This window comes from Trachemys scripta, chromosome 15 (assembly GCF_013100865.1).
Source record: "Trachemys scripta elegans isolate TJP31775 chromosome 15, CAS_Tse_1.0, whole genome shotgun sequence".
In the NCBI taxonomy this organism is placed as follows: Eukaryota; Metazoa; Chordata; order Testudines; family Emydidae; genus Trachemys; species Trachemys scripta.
The window spans coordinates 17,384,163-17,405,994 of NC_048312.1; the positions used below are offsets into that span (position 1 = coordinate 17,384,163).

Here is a 21,832-nt window from a genome sequence, read left to right on the forward strand (position 1 = left end):
TGGTAAGACAACTCCCACCTGTTTATGCTCTCTGTATGTGTGTATATATATCTCCTCAATATATGTTCCATTCTATATGCATCCGAAGAAGTGGGCTGTAGTCCACGAAAGCTTATGCTCTAATAAATTTGTTAGTCTCTAAGGTGCCACAAGTACTCCTGTTCTTCTTTTCAATGATATTGAATACTGTCTACAGGACAGAAAGCTCTGATGTTCTTATTAGCTGACATAAAAAGGTTTGCCTTGTATAAGCCTGGAGGAAGAAAATATAAAATGGAAGTGAAAGGGATTTTGAATTAAATCTATGAAAGGAACTGAAACTCTAGCAACTTCTGGGGAAGGAAACTGTTTTCTGTGTAAATTATGGATGTGAAATGTCAAGACCCAGTGCAGTAGTGCTTTTATGATGGAATGTTGTCTGAAGCAGGCCTTCTCTTTGTTCAATAATAACAAACACTGAATCTAAACAAATGTCTCTTCTCCCTCCTACATTCAGGATGACTCTGGCAGCAGGTTCATTGCGTTTTCAGGAGAAGGCCAGTCCCTGCGCAAGAAGGGAAGAAAACCATAAGTTATGGAACCTTTGGCCAATTGGGGAGAATAAAATAACATTGCAGCGCATTGGATCTTAGTTATTGGGTTTGAGAGGAGAGAGGCTATTGGTCATATGTAACACATGGACACTTTGGCTTTGATTTTACTTTAAAGTCAAGTTAGCAATTTAGGAATTCTTACTTTTCAATTGAAAACTAAGCTCCAGGAGCTTGTAGTGGTTATTTTGTATGCTGGAAAGAGGGGAATTTGTTAGAGAAACCTAAAAAACAAATCCAGCAAACTGTCCTTATTCAAAAGGTCAACGTGTTTCTGCTGGCTCAGTTCTGAAGACTACATACTACTTTCGTTGATATCCCCTATGAGGATGGTATCATGTTGCTCTGAGCTTGTTAATTTTCCTTGAACATTTGTTTACCACACTTTCAAACAACCTTTCCAATGCCATGTTCTCCACAAACCAGGGCACATGTTTAGGTGGCATAAGACCTCCATGGGAGGGCTTTTATCTGATCTTGTTTTCTTAGATGTTTAGTAAGAAACCAACATAAAGAAGTCCCACGCTCTGACAGAGAACCAAATACTTGCCTTGTCAGTTGTAATTAAATACATGGCTTCATACCTTTCTAATAGCTAAGATACAATAGGTCAGCTTAATAATCTGAAATTACAAGTGAATCAGTAGCATGGGTATGTATGGTAAGGACCTGGCTTCTTGTGAGTTGTGCTGGATAACTGAGTACAGATGTCCAGCTCCCTCTTCTTTTAGAACAGTGGTGTGTTTCCCACATACGACATAGAGGGTCTTTAATCTTCTTGTCCTCTTCCTTTATAGTGACATGATCTAGTTTGTTCAGCCTCCCTAAAAAGGGTGAAACTCTTCTTTACTCAGCTATGCCCCTTCCTCAAACCTGCCTTAAGGCAAGGCCCAGGGGCTGTCCATGTTTGATTACTCTCAAATAAAGCAACAGACATTTAAAAAATGCACCTCAGAAAAATCCACCGCATCCTGCCCTTCTCTAAAGCCAAAACACTATTTCCCTGCAATGTGACCTACACCAAGAGAAGGTTGATAGAAAAACATGCATTTTGAAAGAAACTGTGTTTTTAGATAAAAACCATTCCACATCTGCTGGCCTGTGGGAGTTGGGCTACTACCTTTATCACTCCAGAAGTGAAGCGTAACAAGAATGGTGTGATCATCTGCCAGAACTGACAACCTTGAAATATATAATAGACTACAGTGAATGATCATTCACAGCCTCCTACATCAACCTCCTTAATCACATATTAGACATTGGATATATGAGTAAGAGTATTGGTACCAATAGCAATGGATCTGATTTACACAGTTCAGGTCTGAAGTACCCTGGGGTGCCCCGATAGCTGGAGTTGGGGAGTTTGCTTTGGGCTCAGCTCTGTTAACCGTGTCTGTTGCATTTATAAGACTTCTCAAATCTCCTTAGTAAGGCACTTCTACCCTTCCAAAGGAGACCACACAGTCAAAGGTTTGCAACTTGTGTGTGGTTCATGAAAAACTTCATTTTAATTATAGGTTTTGCTAACAAATAATTTATAATTAAGCATATATAATAAACATTATAACAAGTTATTTTGTTTGAACTATACTTGCTTTGTAGTAAGTCTTTCCTTGTGAGGTGAATGTAACATCCCCTAGCGTGGATGTTGAATGTGTGCACTGTGGGGAAAACGTGTCTGGGGTGAGGGGAGAAGGTAGGAGGGCCCTTTCCTACTATATCAAATCTGAAGTACTTTGTTGAAATGAGCAATAGTGCAAAGTGCTTTATAACATTTGTTGAATCTTCCCTGGTGTGAACAGAGCTACCTTTCGGGCTATGCAGTCATGTGGATCCTCTCATCTCTAAGGTTATTGCCCCTCGTGGATCTTTTGGCCAAAGCATTATCCCCTATTTCTTAGTCTGTAGTCCTGTTGGAGATGACATCTCCTAACTGCTCTTCCTGTCTTTCTGTTTGGCAATACTGTTTCCCAAGCTGTGGAGATGGGTCACTGGTGGTGATATGTCTATGCAGCAAATGGGAAGGATAAATGCCTTCTCAGAGGTGCAGAGGGAGCTAAATGACTCCTTGCATGTGTTACTTTGGAGAAGTAAGTAATAAATTATCTGGAAAGGGGAGTGAACAGTGAAGATAAGGTTACCATTCGTCCAGATTCCCCCGGATATGTCCGGCTTTTAGAGTTAAAAATAGCGTCCGGGGGGAATTTGTAAATGTCCGGACTCCCCCCCCCCCTGCTGAGCACGCGCTGCTGACAGGGCAGCCAGACAGATGGTGCCACTTACATGGGGCTCCGACAGCCAGAGAGAGCCCCTCCTCCACTTCCCCCTCCTTTCCCCTGCAGCTGAGAGCACTCCCTCCCTCCCTGCAGTTGCAGATCACCAGCCGGCTGTTCGCACCGGCAGTCTGGAGCTCCTCCTCCTGCTCCTCCTCCTCCCGCACACTGGTCTGAGCAGCAGGGTAAGGGGGCCAGGGGGTCGGAGAAGAGGTAGGGAGGTTCTGGAGGGAGCAGTCAAGAGACGGGGGGGCTTTCGGGGGGGGGTGGATAAGGTTTTGGGCAGTCAGGGTACAGGTAGGGGGTAGGATCCTGAGGGAGGCAGTTCGGGTGGGGGGTCTCAGGAGGGGGCAGTTAGGGGACAAGGAGCAGGGGGAGGGTTGGGAGTCCTGAGGGGGGCAGGAAGTGGGAGGGAGTGGAAGGGGCAGGGGCGGGGCTAGGGCAGGACTGGGGTGGGGCTCCTCCCGTCCTCTTTTTTGCTTGCTGAAATATGGTAACCCTAGTGAAGAGGAAAAGTTTGCAATGACACAAAATTATTCCAGACAGTACCGTCCAAAGCTGACTGCAAAGCATTGCAGGAGATGTCACAAACTGGATGATGAAATTCAATGTTGAGAAATGCAAAGTAATGCACATTGGAAAAAAATAATCCCAACTACATATCAAATGATGTGTTGTAAATTAGCTGTTAACCACTCAAGAAAGAGATCTTGGAGTCACCATGGATAATTCTCTGAAAACTTCAGCTCAATCCATAGCAGCAGTCAAAGAGGCTAACAGAATATTAGTGACTATCAGGAAAGGGATAGAAAAATAAGAGAAAATATCATAATGCCACTATATAATCGTTGGTGCACCCACACCTTGAATACTGTGTCCAGTTCTGGTGGCCCCATCTGAAAAAGGATATAATGGAACTGGAAAACATTCAGAGCAGGGGAACCATGATAATGAAGAGCATGGAATGGCTTCCATATGAGGAGAGACTAAAAACATTAGTGCTGTTCAGTTTAGAGAAGAGGCAACTAAAGAGGGATCTGATAGAAGACAATAAAATGTCGAAAAGTGTAGAAAAAGTGAATAGAGAAGTATTATTTACCCTTTCCCATAATACAAAGAAGCAAAACAGAGGGAGAGGGACCTTCACCTGATTAAATTGACCCGTGGAACTCATTGCCACCATTAAATAACAGAAAACATGCAGATCGAGCTAAATATTGTGCATAGGGATTAGTTAATATTCTAAATCCTTAATGTGGAAATTAAACAATGCACAAAGACAATGACAATTCAAAATAGGTCTGCAAGTTATTTTTACATTATACAAGTATTGTCTTGACATGTCATTAATACAGTAACTCCTCACTTAAAGTCGTCCCTGTTAACGTTGTTTCATCATTTCGTTGCTGATCAATTAGAGAACATGCTCGTTTAAAGTTGCGCAATGCTCCCTTATAACGTGCTTTGGCAGCCGCCTGTTTTGTCCACTGTTTGCAGAAAGAGCAGCCTGTTAGAGCTAGCTGGTGGGGGGCTTGGAATCAGGGTGGACCGGCAGCCCCCCATCAGCTCCTCACTCCCGTAAGTTCCCCATGTGGTAGCCACCCAGCAGGCTATCAATTGCCAGGCAGTTCAGCTGTCCCTCCCCCCACTGCCATGTGCTGCTCCTGCCCTCTGCCTTGGAGCTGCTCCCGGGAGCCTCCTGCTTGCTGTGCGGGGGCAGGAAGAGGGGGGCTAGTGTCAGGGTGTCCCTTTTCCCCCTGATCCTGCACCCAGATTACCCCATCTCCATAGAGCAGGGGGGACACGACAGGGCTCAGGACCGAGGGAGCTTGCTGGCAGCAGCTGCTGTCTCAACTTGCTGATCTACTTAAAAAGGCAATGTACTTAGAGTGGGGTCAGCATACGTAAAGGGGCAATGCACATCTCTCACACAGGGTGTGTCTCTCTGTCTCTGTCTGCCATGCTGTCTCCCCCCCCCCTCCATTTGTGCTGCCTTGTAGAGTGTGAGGCTACATTAACAACGTATTAACCCTTGAGGGCTCAGCAAGTGCTAGTTCATCATTTAGCAGTAAGGCATTCCCTGGGAAATATCCCACCCTCTGACTTCACCACCTCAACCAAGCTTCAAAATCATCCTCGCTGTGTACAGTCTTAAATTGTTTGTTTAAAAGTTATACTGTGTGTGTGTGTGTAGAGATATATATATATATATATATAGAAAAAGAAAAACTTTTGTCTGGTGAGAAAAAGTTCTCTAACACCTAACCTTCCCCCCCATTTACATTAATTCTTATGGGGAAATAGAATTCACATAAAAGTTACTGTACTAAGCAAACATATTCAACCTAATATTCAACCTAAATCAACAAAGGTCATAAAATACTCCCAGTTTAGAAAAAAAAAAACCTCATGAGTATTTTAAACTTTAAACACACTATACATAGTACAATCTAGCAGACAGAAAGCAAGTAACAATTTCTCTACAAATAAAAAACCACCTATAACCCACAAACAAAAACTTTTTTAAGATAAACAAACTTTTAAAACATATAAAACAATTTTTTTTCTATTTTTTACCAACATTGGGTAGCTTCACTGAAGTGAAGCCTCAAAAAATTGGGTAGAAACTCATAAATGTTCCTCTCCACGGAAATCTTTAGTAAAAGGCGAAAGATTTATACGACCTGAAGAGAAACCAGAGTATACCCTATACTCCCCAGAAGAGCTGTCAGGCCAAGAGCAACACTTTACAATGTCACGGTGACTGCACTTACCCGTGGCTAAACCCCGCGTTTCTACAGCCCCGTGCACCGGCCCGATTAAACCGCGCATTTGCTGCTCGGAACCAGGCTCTCTGGAGCACACCCAGCCCATGGACCAGGGACGCGGCTGAGGGTGCGCAATGCATTCTGGGTATGGAAATTAGCATTCGCGGGCAGGTCGGAGAGCCCGGGAGGCGCACAGCCTGTGAGCTGCGGCTGCAGCCCCTGGAACGCGGCTCCGGGCGGGGCGGCGGCTCCTGGGGACCCCGCCGCTGCAGGGGATTCCCGCCCCGGGGCAGCAGAGAGCGGCCGGGTCGTCCCTAGCCCCCGCCAGCCCCCTCAGCAGACAGCACAAGGGATGTGCAATACGCTTCCAAGTGCACAGAGCTAAGCAGCGGCCACAGGGCTGGGATGGGCTGCTCCCACGATCGCCTGACAACGAAAGGAACAAGAGGGGCGTTATTCCTCACGCCTCTCACATTGGCAGCCCACTGAAATGTTCACACGTGTTTGATCCGCGGGATACAGAACAGCACTGTGCTCTGATGAGACTCCGGGAAATGGTCTTTTGGGGCTGATTCTGCAGCCATTACTCAGGTTAGTGAGCACTTACATTCTTGACTAGGACTCCTCATGTAAGTGCTCACCAATGTAATGGTTGTCCAGCCTAGCCCTAGGGTTCTCAGACTCGGGGCGGCTCCAGGCACCAGCGCAGCAAGCGCGTGCCTGGGGCGGCAAGCCGCGGGGGGCGGCCTGCCAGTCCCTGTGAAGGCAGCAGTCAGGCTGCCTTCGGCGGCATGCCAGCGGGAGGTCCGCCAGTCCCACGGCTTCCGCGGCAATTTGGCGGCGGGTACGCCAAAGGTGCGGGACTGGTAGACCTCCCGCAGGCATGCCGCCGAAACCTGCCTGACTGCCGTGCTTGAGGTGGCAAAGGACATAGAGCCGCCCCTGCTCAGACTAAGGACTGCAGTTATTGGGGCAGCAAATTATTAATGACTATTATTTAATATTTTTAATATGGCTGCAACCAGCAGCTCCGATCAGGGCCCCACTGCTCTGGGGCTTGACAAAGAGGTAGAAATGTTCCCTGCCCCGAAGAGCTTACAGTGAAAGAAGACAAATGGTATACAAAGTGTGGGGGAAAGGGAGACAAAATCTCTGAAAAATCCTCATAAAATCCTCTCCCCCTCTCAGGACTCCTCAAACCTGAGCATGAGGTTCATTGATCTCCAGCTAATTGATGCACTAGAACAGCTTTCAGATTTTAACTTTAAAAATGTTATTAAGATGATGTTTTAAAAAAGTGAATGGTACAGAGTTTAAGCATAGAAGTTTCTGGTTATTAGGGAATAATGTACAAATTATTGAGGGGTGCGAAGTTCAGTTTAAGATCGGGTGGCATAAGGAATACATAATCTGCAATATCCCCGATTGGGGGGAAAAGATTGATGGGTCAAAGTACAGACATTGAGATATGAGGGTATGTTGTTCATATGATGGCTATGTTCGGGTGTGGAGTATAATGAGTGGATATGATGATGAGGATAGACTGACCCTCATTTGCTGAGATTTAATGTTCAGGGAGTTTATGGTTCTAGTTCATATGATCCAGCGGACAAAGCCTCTTGGTCTCTTTCTCATAGTCGAAGAATGATGTCGCTCTGGCTCACACCTCCTGGTACTGTCGGTGGCCAGTGATGTGTTCGATGTAGATGTCCCTGGACCATCGGATGGTGTCTGAATCCAGGAGGGACTGCATGAGCCGTGCGTAGCATCGACCGATCCTGCAGGTCTGCAGCACACACTCGTTGCAGGGGTCCCAAGCGCCCAGGGCTCCGACGATCAGGGCGTCCATCTGCACCTTGTAGACCTTCACTTTCAGGGTGTCGGCTAGCGGGACATACTTTTCCAGCTTATGAGCTCGGGCTTCGCGAAACACCAGGGTCCTGTTCTCAAAGGAGACCATGACGTCGACGAGGATGATCTTTTTCTGGACCTCATTAATGCTCTGTCTGTGAGTCTGTCTCTCTCTCTTATGTGGTATGTAACAGAAGAGATAAAGACATACATTTTATGTTCAAAGGTCAAGGATCCATGGTCCTGTAGATTTGGGGGAGGGGTTGGCAACCCCTACCCTTCCTTGATGACAAGGGACTGAAATTTCAAATGGGAGATTGTTGGAATTAAATTCAAGAGCATCAGATTGCACCAGAGTTGCTACCTACCTCACTGATTAGCTCTATCTTAGTCTGGGTAATTAACATACTGCTAGAATTTTAATAGAAGAATCCTTAACACATAATTCTGTTCAAAGACAGAGAATTCTTTCAGCCTGATTCCTCTCACTGGTTTCCCTGGCTGTCACCACACACACCTAAATTGCCTAAACCCACCCACTGACCTGTGACTAGCAATCTCTCACTGTTAACTCTTATAGCAAAACAGTTCAAAGAAACCATATGCAGGTGCTATATCGCAGCCTCAATGATCTTTTCTGCTCCCACATATCAATCTCAAACATACAGTCATCAGGCACACATAAGATATTTGCAGTTTCACTCATTACCAGTCCAGTCCCTTGCTGTTTCTTGTCTAACCACTGCACATGTGGTAGAGCTGATTCCTGACTTTTTCACTCAACTCAGGAAAACAAGAATTGAGAGGTAAACTGTGTAGGGAAGTCTTCCTCAACTTCATGCTTCCTCACCTTGCACTCAACTCCCCAAGGGCCTTTATGGATCTTCTATTGACTTCAGGTTTCATTTGATTGTCAGTGATTTTCCAAGGTTGAGAAATGCACATTGGAAAAAAATAATCCCAGCTACACATATCAAATGATGTGTTGTAAATTAGCTGTTAACCACTCAAGAAAGAGATCTTGGAGTCACCATGGATAATTCTCTGAAAACTTCAGCTCAATGCATAGCAGCATTCAAGGAGGCTAACAGAATGTTAGTGACTATCAGGAAAGGGATAGAAAAATAAGAGAAACTATCATAATGTCACTATATAAACCTTGGTGCACCCACACCTTGAATTCTGTGTCCAGTTCTGGTGGCCCCATCTGAAAAAGGATATAATGGAACTGGAAAACATTCAGAGCAGGGGAACCACGATGATGAAGAGCATGGAATGGCTTCCATATGAGGAGAGACTAAAAACATTAATGCTGTTCAGTTTAAAAACGAGGCAACTAAAGAGGGGTCTGACAGAAGTCTATAAAATGATAAAAAGTGTAGAAAAAGTGAATAGAGAAGTATTATTTACATTTTTCCACAATACAAAAATACAAAAAAACAAAGAAACAAAATAGAGGGAGAGGGACCATCACCCCATTAAGTTGACCTGTGGAACTCATTGCCATGTTCTGATGGCCAAAAGAATAATTAGGTTCAGAAAAGAACTAGATAAGTTAATGGAGGATAGCCAGGGATGCAACACCATGCTTGAGATAACCCTAAACCTCTGACTACAGACACTGGGAGGGGGAAGACGGGAACACTCCAACTGCCCTGTTCTTTACACTTCCTCTGAAGCTCTGGTACTGGCCATGATCAGAGACAGGATACTGGGCTAGATAAACCATTTGTGTGACCCAGTATGGCAGTTCTGATGTTCTTACAGGAAAATCGGGGGTTAAGGATTACATGGGATTTCTGCATAACATCATTTAGGCCAGGGGTCTAAAACTCAATTTACCTTAGGGCCAGTGCCAGTGCCAGTCCTCAAATCCTCCCAGTGGGACAAAATTTTACTCATGCTTCCCAGAACCCGCCCCCCAAAACTCCGCCCCCCACCTACCTAAGGTTCTGGGAGGGAGTTTGGGTAGAGGAGGATGCCTGGGATAGGGGATTGGGGTGCAGGCTCTGGGAGGGAGTTTGGGTGCAGAAGGGATGAGAAGTTGGGCTCTGGGAGGGAGTTTGGGTGGGGGAGAGGGTCTGCAGTGCAGACTCTGGGATGGAGTTTGGGTGCTGGATACAGGCTCTCGGCTGGGGCAAGGGTGGGGCTGCAGGAGGAGGGGGTGGAGGCTTGAGGAGGCAGGAGGGGTGCAGACTCTGGGAGGGAATGTGGGGCAGGAGGGGGTGTGGGAAGGGGGTGCAGGCTCTTGGAGGGAGTTTGGGGGCAGGAGGGGGTCTGGGGAGGGGGTGCAGGCTTTGGGAGGGAGTTTGAGGGCAGGAGGGGATATGTGGGGAGGGGGTACAGGCTCTGGGATGGGGTCGAGGGGGCGGCACTTACCTAGCGCTCCAAGGTGGGGCGCGCCGGGGGGCATTACTTCCCATTGGCCGCAGGGGCGCTCGGGGTGGGGCCAGCGCACGGAGGCACAGCTCTGCCCTGCCCTGGGGCCGCAGGAAGGGGCCGGCAGACACGTGGCGGGAGTAGGCAGACTCCGCTCAGCTACACTGCGCTGCTGGGCCCTGGGCCATTGTAAATCGCCTGGGGGGGGGAAGGGGAGCACCCGGGAGCAACACATGGGGTCAAGGGAGAGACCAGGCCCTAAAACTGCTGGAGACCCACAGGCCATGTTGGGGAGGTTTGTGGGCCGCAGCTGGCCTGCGGGCTGGGAGTTTGAGACACTTGATTTAGGCCAATATGAGTACCCTCTTTTTGCACCATTCAATAACAGAAAACATGCAGCTGGAGCTAAATTCTGTGCCTAGGGCCCAGGGATTAGTTAATATCCTAAATCCTTAACTTAGAAATGAACCAGTGCACAAAGAAAATGACAATTTAAAATAGATCTGCAAATTATTTTTACATTATACAAGTATTGTCTTGGTAACTCATTAATACTAAACAAACGTGCAACCTGGATCACAAAATACACCCAATTCAGGAAAAAAAAAAAAAAAAAAAAAAAAACCTTACTAGTATATTAAATCCTGAAACCCTTTTACACAATAATATTCTGTTTTATAAAAAAAAAAAAAAATCCAATAACATTTTCCCTTCAAATAAAAAACCACCCAAATAGTCAAACAGACAAAAAAAAACCTTATTAAAGTAAATACACGTATTAAGTATATAAAACAATAACTTTTTTTTCTATTTTTTAACAACATTGGGTAGCTTCACCGAAGTGAAGCCTCAAAAAATTGGGTAGAAACTCATAAATGTTCCTCTCCACGGAAATCTTTAGTAAAAGGCGAAAGATTTATACGATCTGAAGAGAAACCAGAGTATACTCAACACTCCGCAGAAGAGCTGCCAGGCCAAGAGCAACACTTTACAATGTCACGGTGACTACACTTACCGGTGGCTAAACCCCGCGTTTCTACAGCCCCGTGCACCGGCCCGATTAAACCGCGCGTTTGCTCCTCGGAACCAGGCCCCCTGGAGCACACCCAGCCCATGGACCAGGGACGCGGGTGAGGGTGCGCAATGCATTCTGGGTATGGAAATTAGCATTCGCGGGTAGGTCGGGGAGCGCGGGGGGGGCCCAGCCTGTGAGCTGCGGCTGCAGCCCCTGGAACGCGGCTCCGGGCGGGGCGGCGGCTCCTGGGGACCCCGCAGCTGCCCCGGGCGCAGCCCCGCGCACTGGTTACCTGGGAGGACCCGGGGCCTCGCGGGAGACGCCCTGGGCCGGGAGCCTGCGGGTGCCGGGCTCTGCGTCTCGGGCGGTGCAGTCGGGCTCAGGGCGCTGGTCGCTCCCGTTTGCCCGCGGGGAAGGGCCGCTGAGCCGCCCCGGGCAAGCTGGGGGGGCCGGACCGGCCATTGCCCGGAGCCTGCAGGGGATCCCGCCCCTGCGGTCAGTACAGCCCGCCCGGGTCAGCAGAGAGCGGCCGGCTTGTGCACAGCCCTGTGCTCTGAGAGACACGGGGAAATGGTCTCTGGGGGCTGATTCTGCAGCCATTACTCAGGTTCGTGAGCATTTATTCTTGACTGGGCCTCAGGTACGTGCTCACCATGGTAATGGTTGCCCAGTCTAGCCCCAGGGTTCTCACACTAAGGACTGCAGTTATCGGGGCAGCAAATTATTCATGACTATTATTTAATATTTTTAATCTGGCTGCACGTGGCATCTGTCCCTGGCGCAGCGCGCGCTCTCACACTTCGCACCGTTCTACCGCTGCCCAGGTTGCCGAATCTCCCGTTTGTTCCGCGCCGGAGGCAGGAGGATGCTGAGTGGCTCAGCGCTGTGTCGCTCAGACCACCTCTTGTCTCTTCATTGGCTTTGCCCAGCCAGGGGCGGAGCATAGGTAGCCGTGGCAACAACTGGCTCAGCTTCGGCCTTCTGGCCACTCCGCCTCACGCGGCCGGAAAACGTAGTTTTACACGCTCCCCGGCGATTGGCTGGCATCGAGCTGTCCGTCATACACCCTTGTCCGATTGGTTCGATGAGCTCCGCGTGGGGCTGGGCTCACGGGGCCGGGCAGCGGCATGGCTGACAGCAGCGTGTGGAGGGTGAGTGAACGAGGGAGTGCGCGCGCGCGCGCCGCCTGGGGCCCGTCGAGCGGTCATGATGTGGGGGGAGGGTCCGCTTCTGGGCCAGGCCATCCCCCGCCGTCTCTAAGCGGCCCAGCTGTGCGCGGTGGCCTCAGCCGGGGTCACAGGGGATTCCGGCTAATACCGTCCCCGGGCGCCTGACCTCCTCCATGCGCGCTGCCAACTCCCCCCAAGCAGCGAGGGCAGGAGCATTACCCCAGTGTGCAGAGGGTGTAATTGACATTCCCAGGAGTAGGGGTGGGCCCAGAGTCCGCCGGTGAGTCGGTGGCAAAGGCTGAGAACAGCGCCCAGCACTCTGGCTAGTGGCTCAGGTGTTCTGAGCAGTGGGAAACTCCCTGTTGTATGTTTCAGGATGAAACTGATAAGGTAGAAGAATATTAGTATCCAAATTCTATTCCTTAAAAACATGAGTCTTACCTTGAGCTGTTTACCACTGAATTGTTAGTAATGCAATAGTTCCTACGGCACACCCTCATGAGACAGGGTCTCTTTGTCCCAACCTCTGTACAGCAAAGAAACAAAGACAATCGGATTCTTGGTTGGATAGAGGAGAAAAGACATAATAGCACAGTATTTAATCTCAAAACATAATACACTGAGATGGCGTGTGGGGAAAATACCCCCATCAAGACAGCTGAAATGAATGGGACAGGGTTGATTTCCCACCATGACAACATAGACTGGGCATTTTTAAACTCAGAAACATCTTGTTCCTTACTACTGAGGCCAAATATCAGGATTTTTCTCCAGGTGTCTTCTTAACGTATTTTTTGCTATTTTACCAGCCTCCACGAACATGTGAGGATTATTGGTCTGAATGGAAACACTGTAAGGGCATCCGTAATTTATTCCATAACTATTATACGTATGGGGAAGCACCCTCCTGTGGACAGTGGAAAATAGACTATGGCAATTGCAGAAAGTGGGAAAAAAGCAAAAGTCCTGATGCTAAGGTATGATGAATGCCAAACTGAAGATAGTATTAATAATGGTATAAACAATAAATTGTGCATCATGCAACATGGTCATCAGCATTAACCTTTCCCCACAAAAAAATCTACTCAGCCACTCATACCACAAAAAAGTAGATGTTTCAAATTTATCAGTATAAAGTACTTCCACAATTGAGTGGGCAAGGATGTCACAAGGCTGGTGTAATATCTATAGAAGAATAGTTATGTCAGTGATGAGAACAGGCCTTTTCCATGTTTGTGAGGCACTGTGTAGATGTTGGATAATTTTCCAATACATTTAACTCTTGGGTGTGTTTTGTTTCTGGGAGAGGGGACTAACAATTGCAATATTATAAGATTTTACAAATCCTTTAAAAATAACAAAATGTTGAGCCTAAATTGCCTGCCACTGTCCTTTTCAATCCACAACCTTTTCTTCAAAACTGTAGAGGGGAAAATGCCTTGCTTTGTTCCCCATGCTAATCCATACAAAATGTTGCCACTAAAATCATCTTCCTCTCCTATTGTTTTGACTGTATCATCCCTTCTTCAGATCTCTCCACTAGCTCCCCATTAGCTTATTTCAAGTTAAACCTTTGTCATTGCTTTTAAGAGCCAATGTCCATCATTCATTCATCACAGTATACATCTCTGACTTTAGCACCTTTCATGTTCTCTGCCTTCTGCCTTCCACTCCATGAACAATGTCAGTCTTAATTTTCCCGTTTCCTTCTCCAAAGCCTGTCTTTTTTATACTTCTATCCCCTATGCCCACAACCTCATACAAGTTCTCCATATTCCTTGCATCATTCTCAGTTGTGCTGTCTTGCCAATGAAAAGAGAATTTGAAAAAACACACTCTAACTTAATAGAATGCCACTAAGTCAGAAATAAATAGTCATAGTGGTGTTAGTGCTACTATTATTAAAGCTTTGTTTATCAGGATCATTAAGCCTAAAATTTCAAAATAACACTTGTGTTGCCAACTTGAGACAGTAGAGGGGCCTGATTTTAAGAGGGTGGACGTCCACCACTGTCTGAAAACAAGGCACTCTAAAAGCATCGCAACACCGAACACCCCAAAATCGAGGCATTCAAAACCAATAGCTACTTTTGAAAATATAGGCCTTAAGGTTTGGGTTTTTGCCATAAAAAGTAATGATCTTTTGAAGATAATTATTTGTACAGGAATAGTCATGCCTTTTGCTATCTGTGTATGCTTTTAAACTTGTAATAGCTATTCTAATAGAGTATATGTCAAACATTTTCTGCTATGACTTTTCCTTTTGTTGGCATTACAAGCTGCTTTCATTTTAGTATGGCGAATTAATTTTTATATGTATCTTGAAAAAGGATCACTGGTAGAAGTAACTTGAGTTGTTGTGCGAGTAGTTAATGTTTATAATGTGCTTTGAAAATGCAGCACACTGAGTGTTATTATATTGTCATGCATTGCAGGAATCCCTATGCAAGAGTGAAAGAGCCCGGCTTTTGGAAAAACAAAAGTATGATCCAGTGTGGCAGCTGAGGAAAAGCCCACCAAGGGACTGGTACCTTCCTCTTGGTCAAGATAAACCAAAGTAATAAGACTATCTACCATAGTTGGCCCCCATATACCAGAAGATGTGAGGCCAATGCTATTTTTCTGCCATTTGATTCTGAAACAAGACTGTAGCCTCTAAAGGAGAAAGACTTCTCAGCTTATACTTCTGCGCACAGCAGTCCCCCACCTCATTAATGCCTATTTTGGAGTACATTTAATGGTGTTTTAAGAAATGTCTTATTGAGATATAAATATTTAAAAAGGATAGTTCAGGTGCTCACTTTAATTATTGTCTGCTACAGTCCTCTGCCTTTCCCCTTGATCCAGACAAGGACAATGCCTGCTGCTTTGAAACAGCACACATCCATGTAGTCCGGCTGCTCTTGCTATTAGAGCCCACCCCTCACTTCCTTCACCTGGGCTAAGCATGCTGCCATCATGGCATGCCAAGACCAGGCTAGCCAGATGAGGAATTAAAAAAAATAAGCTACCCCTCTCCATTGGCAATAGAGATTAAAGTCATCAGGACAGCCCAAGCAGCTGGTATTTGAAAAAGAAAGTTTGTACAGATGCACTATTGTCATCCTTAACAGTGTGCTATGGGGCAGCAGCCAGAAAATAAAGTTGACCTATACCAGCCATTTGCCCTTGCAAAATTATTCTCAGGCTGTTTTTGTTCTTAAATATGTTTGTGAAAGCATTAAAAGTTATCACAAAAATAAAGACTTCAGTGACTTTCAAAGATAAGTCTTATGGCTTTAAGCAAATTAGTTAAATTGAATCTCTTATCACACAGCCATGCAGTATGAAAAGCTATATTTACTTTGTTGTGATATATATCATATCTGTTTTCCCCTTGATTTGTACACAGGCACCTCAACAAAACCTGAATTAGAGCTAAAGGAGAAATTGACAGTTATTTTCCCACTACAGTAGATTGACATACGATCGCTTTAACAATTTTTCTTCCTGGCATAATTATACTCTCAGGAACTATGGTTTGTCCAGAGTGAGGAATTGTTACTCAGGAATAAATTAAAGGGGAAAAAATATTCTATAAGTGAAAAAATAACGTTCACTAAAGCCACAGTTCTCTCTATGGGACTGTGCTTCAGTTTGTGGCACAAAAACACAGTACAGTAGAACCCTGTTTATCTGGTCTAGTGAGGACCGGGGCCAGATCAGATGATCAAAACTCTGAATAAACCAGGGAATGGGAAAATGCTATGCTGCAGCAACATCTAATGGCTACAGGAGAGCTTGCCCACTTCTGGCCCTGGAGACACGGTTGTTTGGTAAATGCAGAGAGCCGGCTAAGGGAACGTTAGATAAACGGGGTTCTAAAGTATTTTGTTTTTATTGGAAGTTTTATTGTCAAGGTGGCCAGTTATAAAAAGAAAGGGAACAAGGACAGGTGGTGTTTTTATTTTCTTTTGACAGCCATGTGCATAGGGATGTTTGAAAAAGCAAAAGAAATAGTCTAGTTGCATCCCCTTGTGTCCTCCTTTAATGCACGGAGTATCTCCTGCCACCTGCGTGGCAGAGGCTTCCGATCTCACTGTTTGTACACTTTGGTAATGTCGATGCATTTCCCTTCAGGAGCCTCATAGCCAGGAACCTGTGGTGTGTAACTAGGCCCCTCTTTCTCAAAGGGAAACAGGTCCTCATCTCGTCTTATTGCTGCTTGGTAAAGTTCTTCTGATTCGCAACGCAATTCCTCTAGTGCCTCCTGCTGAGCTGCCATAAGAGACTTCAGTGTTTCCATCTCTGCCTCATGTTCTTTCTGCTTGTACGGGGCCCACTTCTTCAGGAGCAGGGCTCGCCTTTCACTCTCCTCAAAGGACAGTGGGGAGATCTCTCGCACTCTGGAAAACATGAAAGAACAAGATAACATTTTAACACAGAAGCTGCTCACATCCCAAAGAGCAAGCATTTAACAAAACTACAGTGAGATACAAAAAGGCAAGTTGGCCCAAACACATAATGGATTGCCTTTATGTAGGGTCTTTCAGTGGAGGATACTACAGCACTATCTAACAGCAAATTCCACTTGCCCATTCATCTGTTTGTTTCTAAACGAACAAGTAAAATACTCATGTTATCTCAATTGCCACCACAGGGAGAGTGGGTGAGAAGATTTTGTACCTAAGCTGATGCATTTTGTGGCAATTTGCAAGATTCCTTTACAAACACTCCTCAATACACCTGAGGTAGTTATCTTTTTTAAAAGGTAAGAGAACAGGAGGTTAAAGACTTGCCCAAGGTAATTAGAGAGACCAGGTGGGTGAGGTAATATAAGCTTTTGAGCCACACACAGCTTTTCTTCAGGCCTGGGAAAGGAACTCCCAGGTCACAGAAAAATGCAAGGTGGAACAGATGGTTTAGCATAAGTAGTTAGCACATAATGTAAGGGAGCTTACATTCATTGCTCTGCTAGATTCTACAAATAATGGAATTATGGCTTCCCAACCTATTTATCATTGTGAGCTGATGCAGGTTGAGAACCACAGTGCCCCTCCCCCCCCAAAATCCCCTATGCCCAGCACCCCCCACCCAGAGACCCATCCACAGAGGGGGGCTAGGAGCGGGAAGCCAGCACCCGCACCCCGTGGGGCTCGGCAGCCTAAAACCTGCTGCAGCACCCTCACAAATCCCTAGTTCCCAGTGCTCCCTCACACCCCACAAACCTGCCCAGAGACCCACTCTCCAGCACCCTATCCCCTGCTGCACTCACCATCCCCCTGCTGGCAGAAGCGCTCCAGCACGCTGCCAGATGTCTCCCCCTCAGCCAGCCCCACCTCCTTTCAGACCAGAATGGCAAATTGCAATTTTTTTTTTTTTTTTTTTAAGCATGCAGCTGGACCACAGCTGTGAGCCAATTGGGCTGCATACACCCAGCCCACAGGCTGCCCAGTGCATTAACTCCATCTTTTTGTTTTATGACTGCATAGGTGTTAATGGGCCTCTCTATCTTGAATGGTCCCTTACAACAGGGGGTCTCAACCCTTTTCTTTCTGAGGCCCACCCAACATGCTATAAAAACTCCACAGCCCACCTGTGCCACAATAACTAGCTTTCTCCAGATAAAAGCCAGGACCCGTATTAGGGGGTAGCAAGCAGGGCAATTGGCTGGGGCCCCATACCACAGGGGGCCCTGCAAAGCTACATTGCTCAGGCTGTGGCTTCAGCCCCTGGTGGTGGAGCTCAGGGCCCTGGGCTTCAGCCCCATGTGGTGGGGCTTTGGCTGTCTGCCCTGGGCCCCAGAGAGTCTAATGCTGGCCCTGCTTGGCAGACCACCTGAAACCTGTTCACAGCCCCCCTGCCTTACAGCATGTGCTAACTACTGATATGAAAGACTTTGCATTTTGCTGGGACACTGGAAATTCCTTTCCCAGACCCAAAGAACAGCTCTGGGGGGCTCAAAAGTTTGTCTCTCACCACCAGAAGTTGGTCCAATAATAGATATTACCTCATGCACCTTGTCTCTCTTGTATCCTGGGACTGACACAGCCACAACTAGTACATTGCCCAAAGTCAGTGGCAGAGTAGGTGGGGAGTAGAACCTAGGACTTAATTCTCAAATTCTTGCTCCAACCAGTAAACAACACTCTCCTTACCAGGTGCCAGAACAGGGATACAAATGAATCTAAAATGGGAACAAAGAAGTCACACCAAACAAATTACACTGATATGTTTTTGCATGTGTGAAGCAAGGGAACATTCCAAAATCAGAGAGAAGGGTCTGCTGCCCCTCCTCTAATGATAGACTGTTGGGCCTGCCAGAAACTCCTCCAAAGTCCATCTCAGCACTTGGAATTGGAGACAAAGTCTTAAACTGGTCCCATCCGATTTATCAAAAGGTTTTTAAAAAAGCAACTCTGTATCCCACACCCAGAATTACAATTTTTCATTATAAACACAAAACACTGTTTCAAAAGCAGTTTGTAGATGGAGAAACAACTCAAGAAAAAAAATTCTAGAGTTGCAGAAGTCACAATTTTCTTGATCCTTTAACTATGTATCTGAAAACTTACTCCCTTGTATCTAGCACAAGACAGCTTTTGGGCAACAGGGTAGTGTCAGTAGGTAGAGGGTATTTCACAGTTATTTGCACCTCTCTGGTTCATTATCAACCCCAAGGTAAAAGCTGGCAGTTCTCCATACCTTGAAGCATCCAAAAACTTGAATGGTGTTACAAAATCCTCAATGGGAATCATTTCCTGGGCAGCTTTTTCCATCTTTTTTATCCTTTTCTTCATACGGTCCTTTAGTGCTTGTTCTCTCTTTGGATCTACCTTCTTTTTCTTCCTCGGTTCTGCTCTAGTGGAGGAAATTAATTTAAAAAATTTGTATCTGTGTATACACATGTAATACTTAATACTTTTTGTTTCGATAGTAAACCCATTCCAGAATAAAAGGGTGTGTCTAATAGGGAATATTTATCTATACATACTGGAAATTTGAGAAGCATTCTTGCAGCAAATCAATATAAACTGTAATATAGTACATTTTCTTATATCAATCTATACACAGAAGAATACTACTTAGCACTTTACAAACATTAACAAATTAGTCCTCACAGCACTCCTGTGAAGAATCATGCCCATTTTACAGATAGGGAAACCAAGACAGTGGGTCAGTGAATTGCATAATGCTACAGAATAAGTCAATGGCAGTCTGTCTTAGAACTCTGGTGTTCAATCCACCAAGCCATGCTGCTTCCTTATACTACACACACAGCATTAGCAGACAGATTTTATATTTGGATGTTGGCTTGAAACAGAAGTCCTACAATATTTTAGCTACTAACTATGGAGTCATTTTAACCAAGTTGTATTAAGAAAAGGGTGCCGTGCAAACTGATACTACACATCTATAAATGTAGGAAAAGTACATTTAAGTATTTTTAGTGCAGCTAGTGCTACATTTCAACTACTGTTCTAAAGGAAAAACCGGAATGCTGTTTAAACCAGAATATCTCCAAACATACACTTTTACGTTACATGCCTTCATAACTGAGGAATTATGAGTAAATACAACTAACCATAACACTAAAATTTTATTCTGAGCATTAGCTACATATATGGGGATTAAACACCACACTAGAGCCTAATAGTTCTACCTTCTTTTATATCTATGCCTCATAATGTAGAAATATATATGTGCACATATCCATTTGAATAGTTTAAATTTTCCTCACTTCCTGTAAGGAGGCTGTGAACAGCTGAAAACTATTCTATGAAATACAATATAAGTTGTATTTTACCTCATGGGGAGGGACGCCTGAAATGCCAGCAGAGAAGTCTGCCAATGGTTTCCCCGAAAATGAATGGCCCAGGACAGCTGAGAACTAAAGAAAAAAGGAATACAAAGCATGAGAAGAATCAAATTAAATTACGTTACTATATAGCTTTTGTATACTGCCTTTTATTAGTGATTCCACTTGCAGGCATACGTTATAATGAATAATCTTCAGTCCATCCTCAACTGTTTGAGCCAGTAGTGGGGCCTGGCACAAACTCAACTGTAACAAATATTAACCCTTTCAGCCCAATAACTGTCCAAAATTTGCACTGTTTGAATCCACAAGGGAGGAAAATCACTTTTAAAAAAAATCACAGCTTAATTATGTCTCAAATTCAAATGATGGTGTATTTGAAAAGTAAAAAAATAACTGATTCTCTGAACTAGGGAGTATTTTCAGCTTCACTTTTAGGAACAGAGTGATGCAGTTTCTCAGGGTTTACAGAGGATATGAAGTCACAAAAGAAATACTCAAAAAGAACAGGAGTACTTGTGGCATCTAAGAGACCAACACATTTATTAGAGTATAAGCGTTCGTGGGCTACAGCCCACTTCTTCGGATGCAAAAGAAATACTATCTGTCAAAGTCTGAGTCACCAACTTGTCCCTGCCCTTCTGCTTAAGCACTGACTAAGTCTGCTGGTACCACAACTCTTGCGTGTAATTCTTCATCTCAATCCAAGCAGGTGTCCAACTCTTTTGCAACGCTCCATCCCGCTGACAAGGAACATGTATCACATGCTGGGACCTGCTGCTTCCAGGAGGGCAACACCCGCAATTGGCAGTGAGGGTAGCCAGGCAGACCAAGACGGTGCAACAAATGAAAGGCCAGGAATTTCAACAAGGGCCACGCTTATGGAAGGCACCGGTGGCAAATTACACCAGGGCAGGGCCCGGGCGGGCCCTGCTGTCTCCGGGCTCGGATCAGAGCAACTCATGCAGGGGCCTGGTGGTTACTACGCCTGTGCATTACGCATGGGCACTCCGCCCACGGGGGGCCCGCGGGCTGTGAGCGGCCAGCCCCACGTATCACAGGGGAGGGCGCACGCGCCCGGCGTTCCTCGCGCGAGGACTCCCCGTGCAGCGAGGGGGCGCTGCCCGGGGCCCTCGGGCCGGGCAGGAGGTGGGGTCACAGGGGCCACACGCGCCGGCTGGAGGACGCCAGGGCTGGGGAGCGGCCGGCGAGCCCCAGGGCAGGAGCCCGGGGGTATCTCTGGCCCTACCTGAGCAGGGAGCTCCCCGCTCCGCCCCGGACTCTGGGGAGCAGGCGCACCGCCCCGCAGGCTGCCGCCAGCATGGTTCTTGCGGGGCCTGGGCACCTCGGCAGCAGCGGCTCCTCTCAGCTCCCCGCCAGTGTGGTGCGCCAGCAACTGCGGCCGGCTGCAAACCTGCTCCCCCCGCCCCTAGTTCCGCCTCGCGAGGAATCCGGCCCTGGGCGCGGAGCAGCGTGGGAAGCCGGTGCAGAGGCAACGCTCGCGCCTGACTCTGCCCGAGGAGGGCGAGTGGCTGTAGGCAGGGGAAAGAGGCGCTTTACATTGACAGCAGGGCTGCTACGGGACAGCTGCAGGACTCACGTGGGACTGAAGGGGGCGCTCGAGGAGAAACTACAGGCGAGTCTCATGCTGAACCTCTGGCTCCTGAAAACCTAGAATCCTCCCAACTCCTCTGGTGGCTGGTCACTGAACCACCTGCAGCCCAAACACACGGCACCCTAGAGCCCAGTCCCTGCAGTCTCGGAATCTGAAAGCCTCTGACACCCAATCCCTCTGAACCCTAACCCTCTGGAGTAATCACCAAATACTTGGCTCCCTAACCCCCCTGAAGCAAGTAGCTGCCACTGTTTGAGAGTATGGGGTAGGCAACCTATGGCACACGTGCCAAAGGCAGCACACGAGCTGATTTTCAGTGGCACTCACACTGCCCAGGTTCTGACCACCGGACCAGGGGGCGCTGCATTTTAATT

The 21,832-nt window shown here is 46.5% G+C and overlaps 4 protein-coding genes and 2 non-coding genes across 7 annotated transcripts in view; 3 read left to right on the top strand and 3 right to left on the bottom strand.

Moving 5' to 3' along the window:
* UFD1 (ubiquitin recognition factor in ER associated degradation 1) overlaps positions 1-621 on the top strand; it is a 12,916-nt gene extending 12,295 nt beyond the window's left edge. Inside the window, exon 12 of the mRNA XM_034791153.1 lies at positions 497-621. Coding sequence (XP_034647044.1) covers positions 497-571 — 75 coding nt within the window. The 3' untranslated portion in view covers positions 572-621. The remainder of the gene's footprint in view (positions 1-496) is intronic.
* Positions 622-5,451: 4,830 nt separating this feature from the next.
* LOC117888366 lies at positions 5,452-5,567 on the bottom strand. Its single transcript, XR_004648316.1, has one exon. It is a non-coding gene; the product is annotated as a U5 spliceosomal RNA (small nuclear RNA).
* Positions 5,568-10,690: 5,123 nt separating this feature from the next.
* Positions 10,691-10,806, bottom strand: LOC117888365. Its single transcript, XR_004648315.1, has one exon. It is a non-coding gene; the product is annotated as a U5 spliceosomal RNA (small nuclear RNA).
* Positions 10,807-11,415: 609 nt separating this feature from the next.
* C15H22orf39 (chromosome 15 C22orf39 homolog) lies at positions 11,416-15,307 on the top strand. The gene is made up of 3 exons (XM_034790641.1): positions 11,416-12,027; positions 12,855-13,022; positions 14,481-15,307. Exons 1-3 carry the CDS (start codon positions 12,004-12,006, stop codon positions 14,604-14,606), a joined length of 318 nt encoding a protein of 105 aa, XP_034646532.1. The 5' UTR covers positions 11,416-12,003; the 3' UTR covers positions 14,607-15,307.
* Positions 15,308-15,364: 57 nt separating this feature from the next.
* Positions 15,365-21,260, bottom strand: MRPL40 (mitochondrial ribosomal protein L40). 2 transcript variants are annotated; one of them, XM_034790638.1, is made up of 4 exons: positions 21,093-21,260; positions 19,832-19,915; positions 18,730-18,885; positions 15,365-16,430 (listed from the first exon to the last, which is right to left on the bottom strand). In XM_034790638.1, the coding sequence occupies exons 1-4, from the start codon at positions 21,164-21,166 to the stop codon at positions 16,121-16,123; spliced, it is 624 nt and encodes a 207-aa protein (XP_034646529.1). In that variant the 5' UTR covers positions 21,167-21,260; the 3' UTR covers positions 15,365-16,120. The 2 variants fall into 2 exon arrangements, with proteins under 2 accessions (XP_034646529.1, XP_034646530.1); XM_034790639.1 differs by lacking the exon at positions 21,093-21,260 and adding an exon at positions 20,516-20,836.
* A 114-nt stretch (positions 21,261-21,374) lies between these two features.
* The window catches only part of LOC117887896 (protein HIRA), a 63,523-nt gene continuing 63,065 nt past the window's right edge, over positions 21,375-21,832 (top strand). Inside the window, exon 1 of the mRNA XM_034790636.1 lies at positions 21,375-21,479. The gene's annotated coding sequence lies outside the window, so the exon portion shown is untranslated. The remainder of the gene's footprint in view (positions 21,480-21,832) is intronic.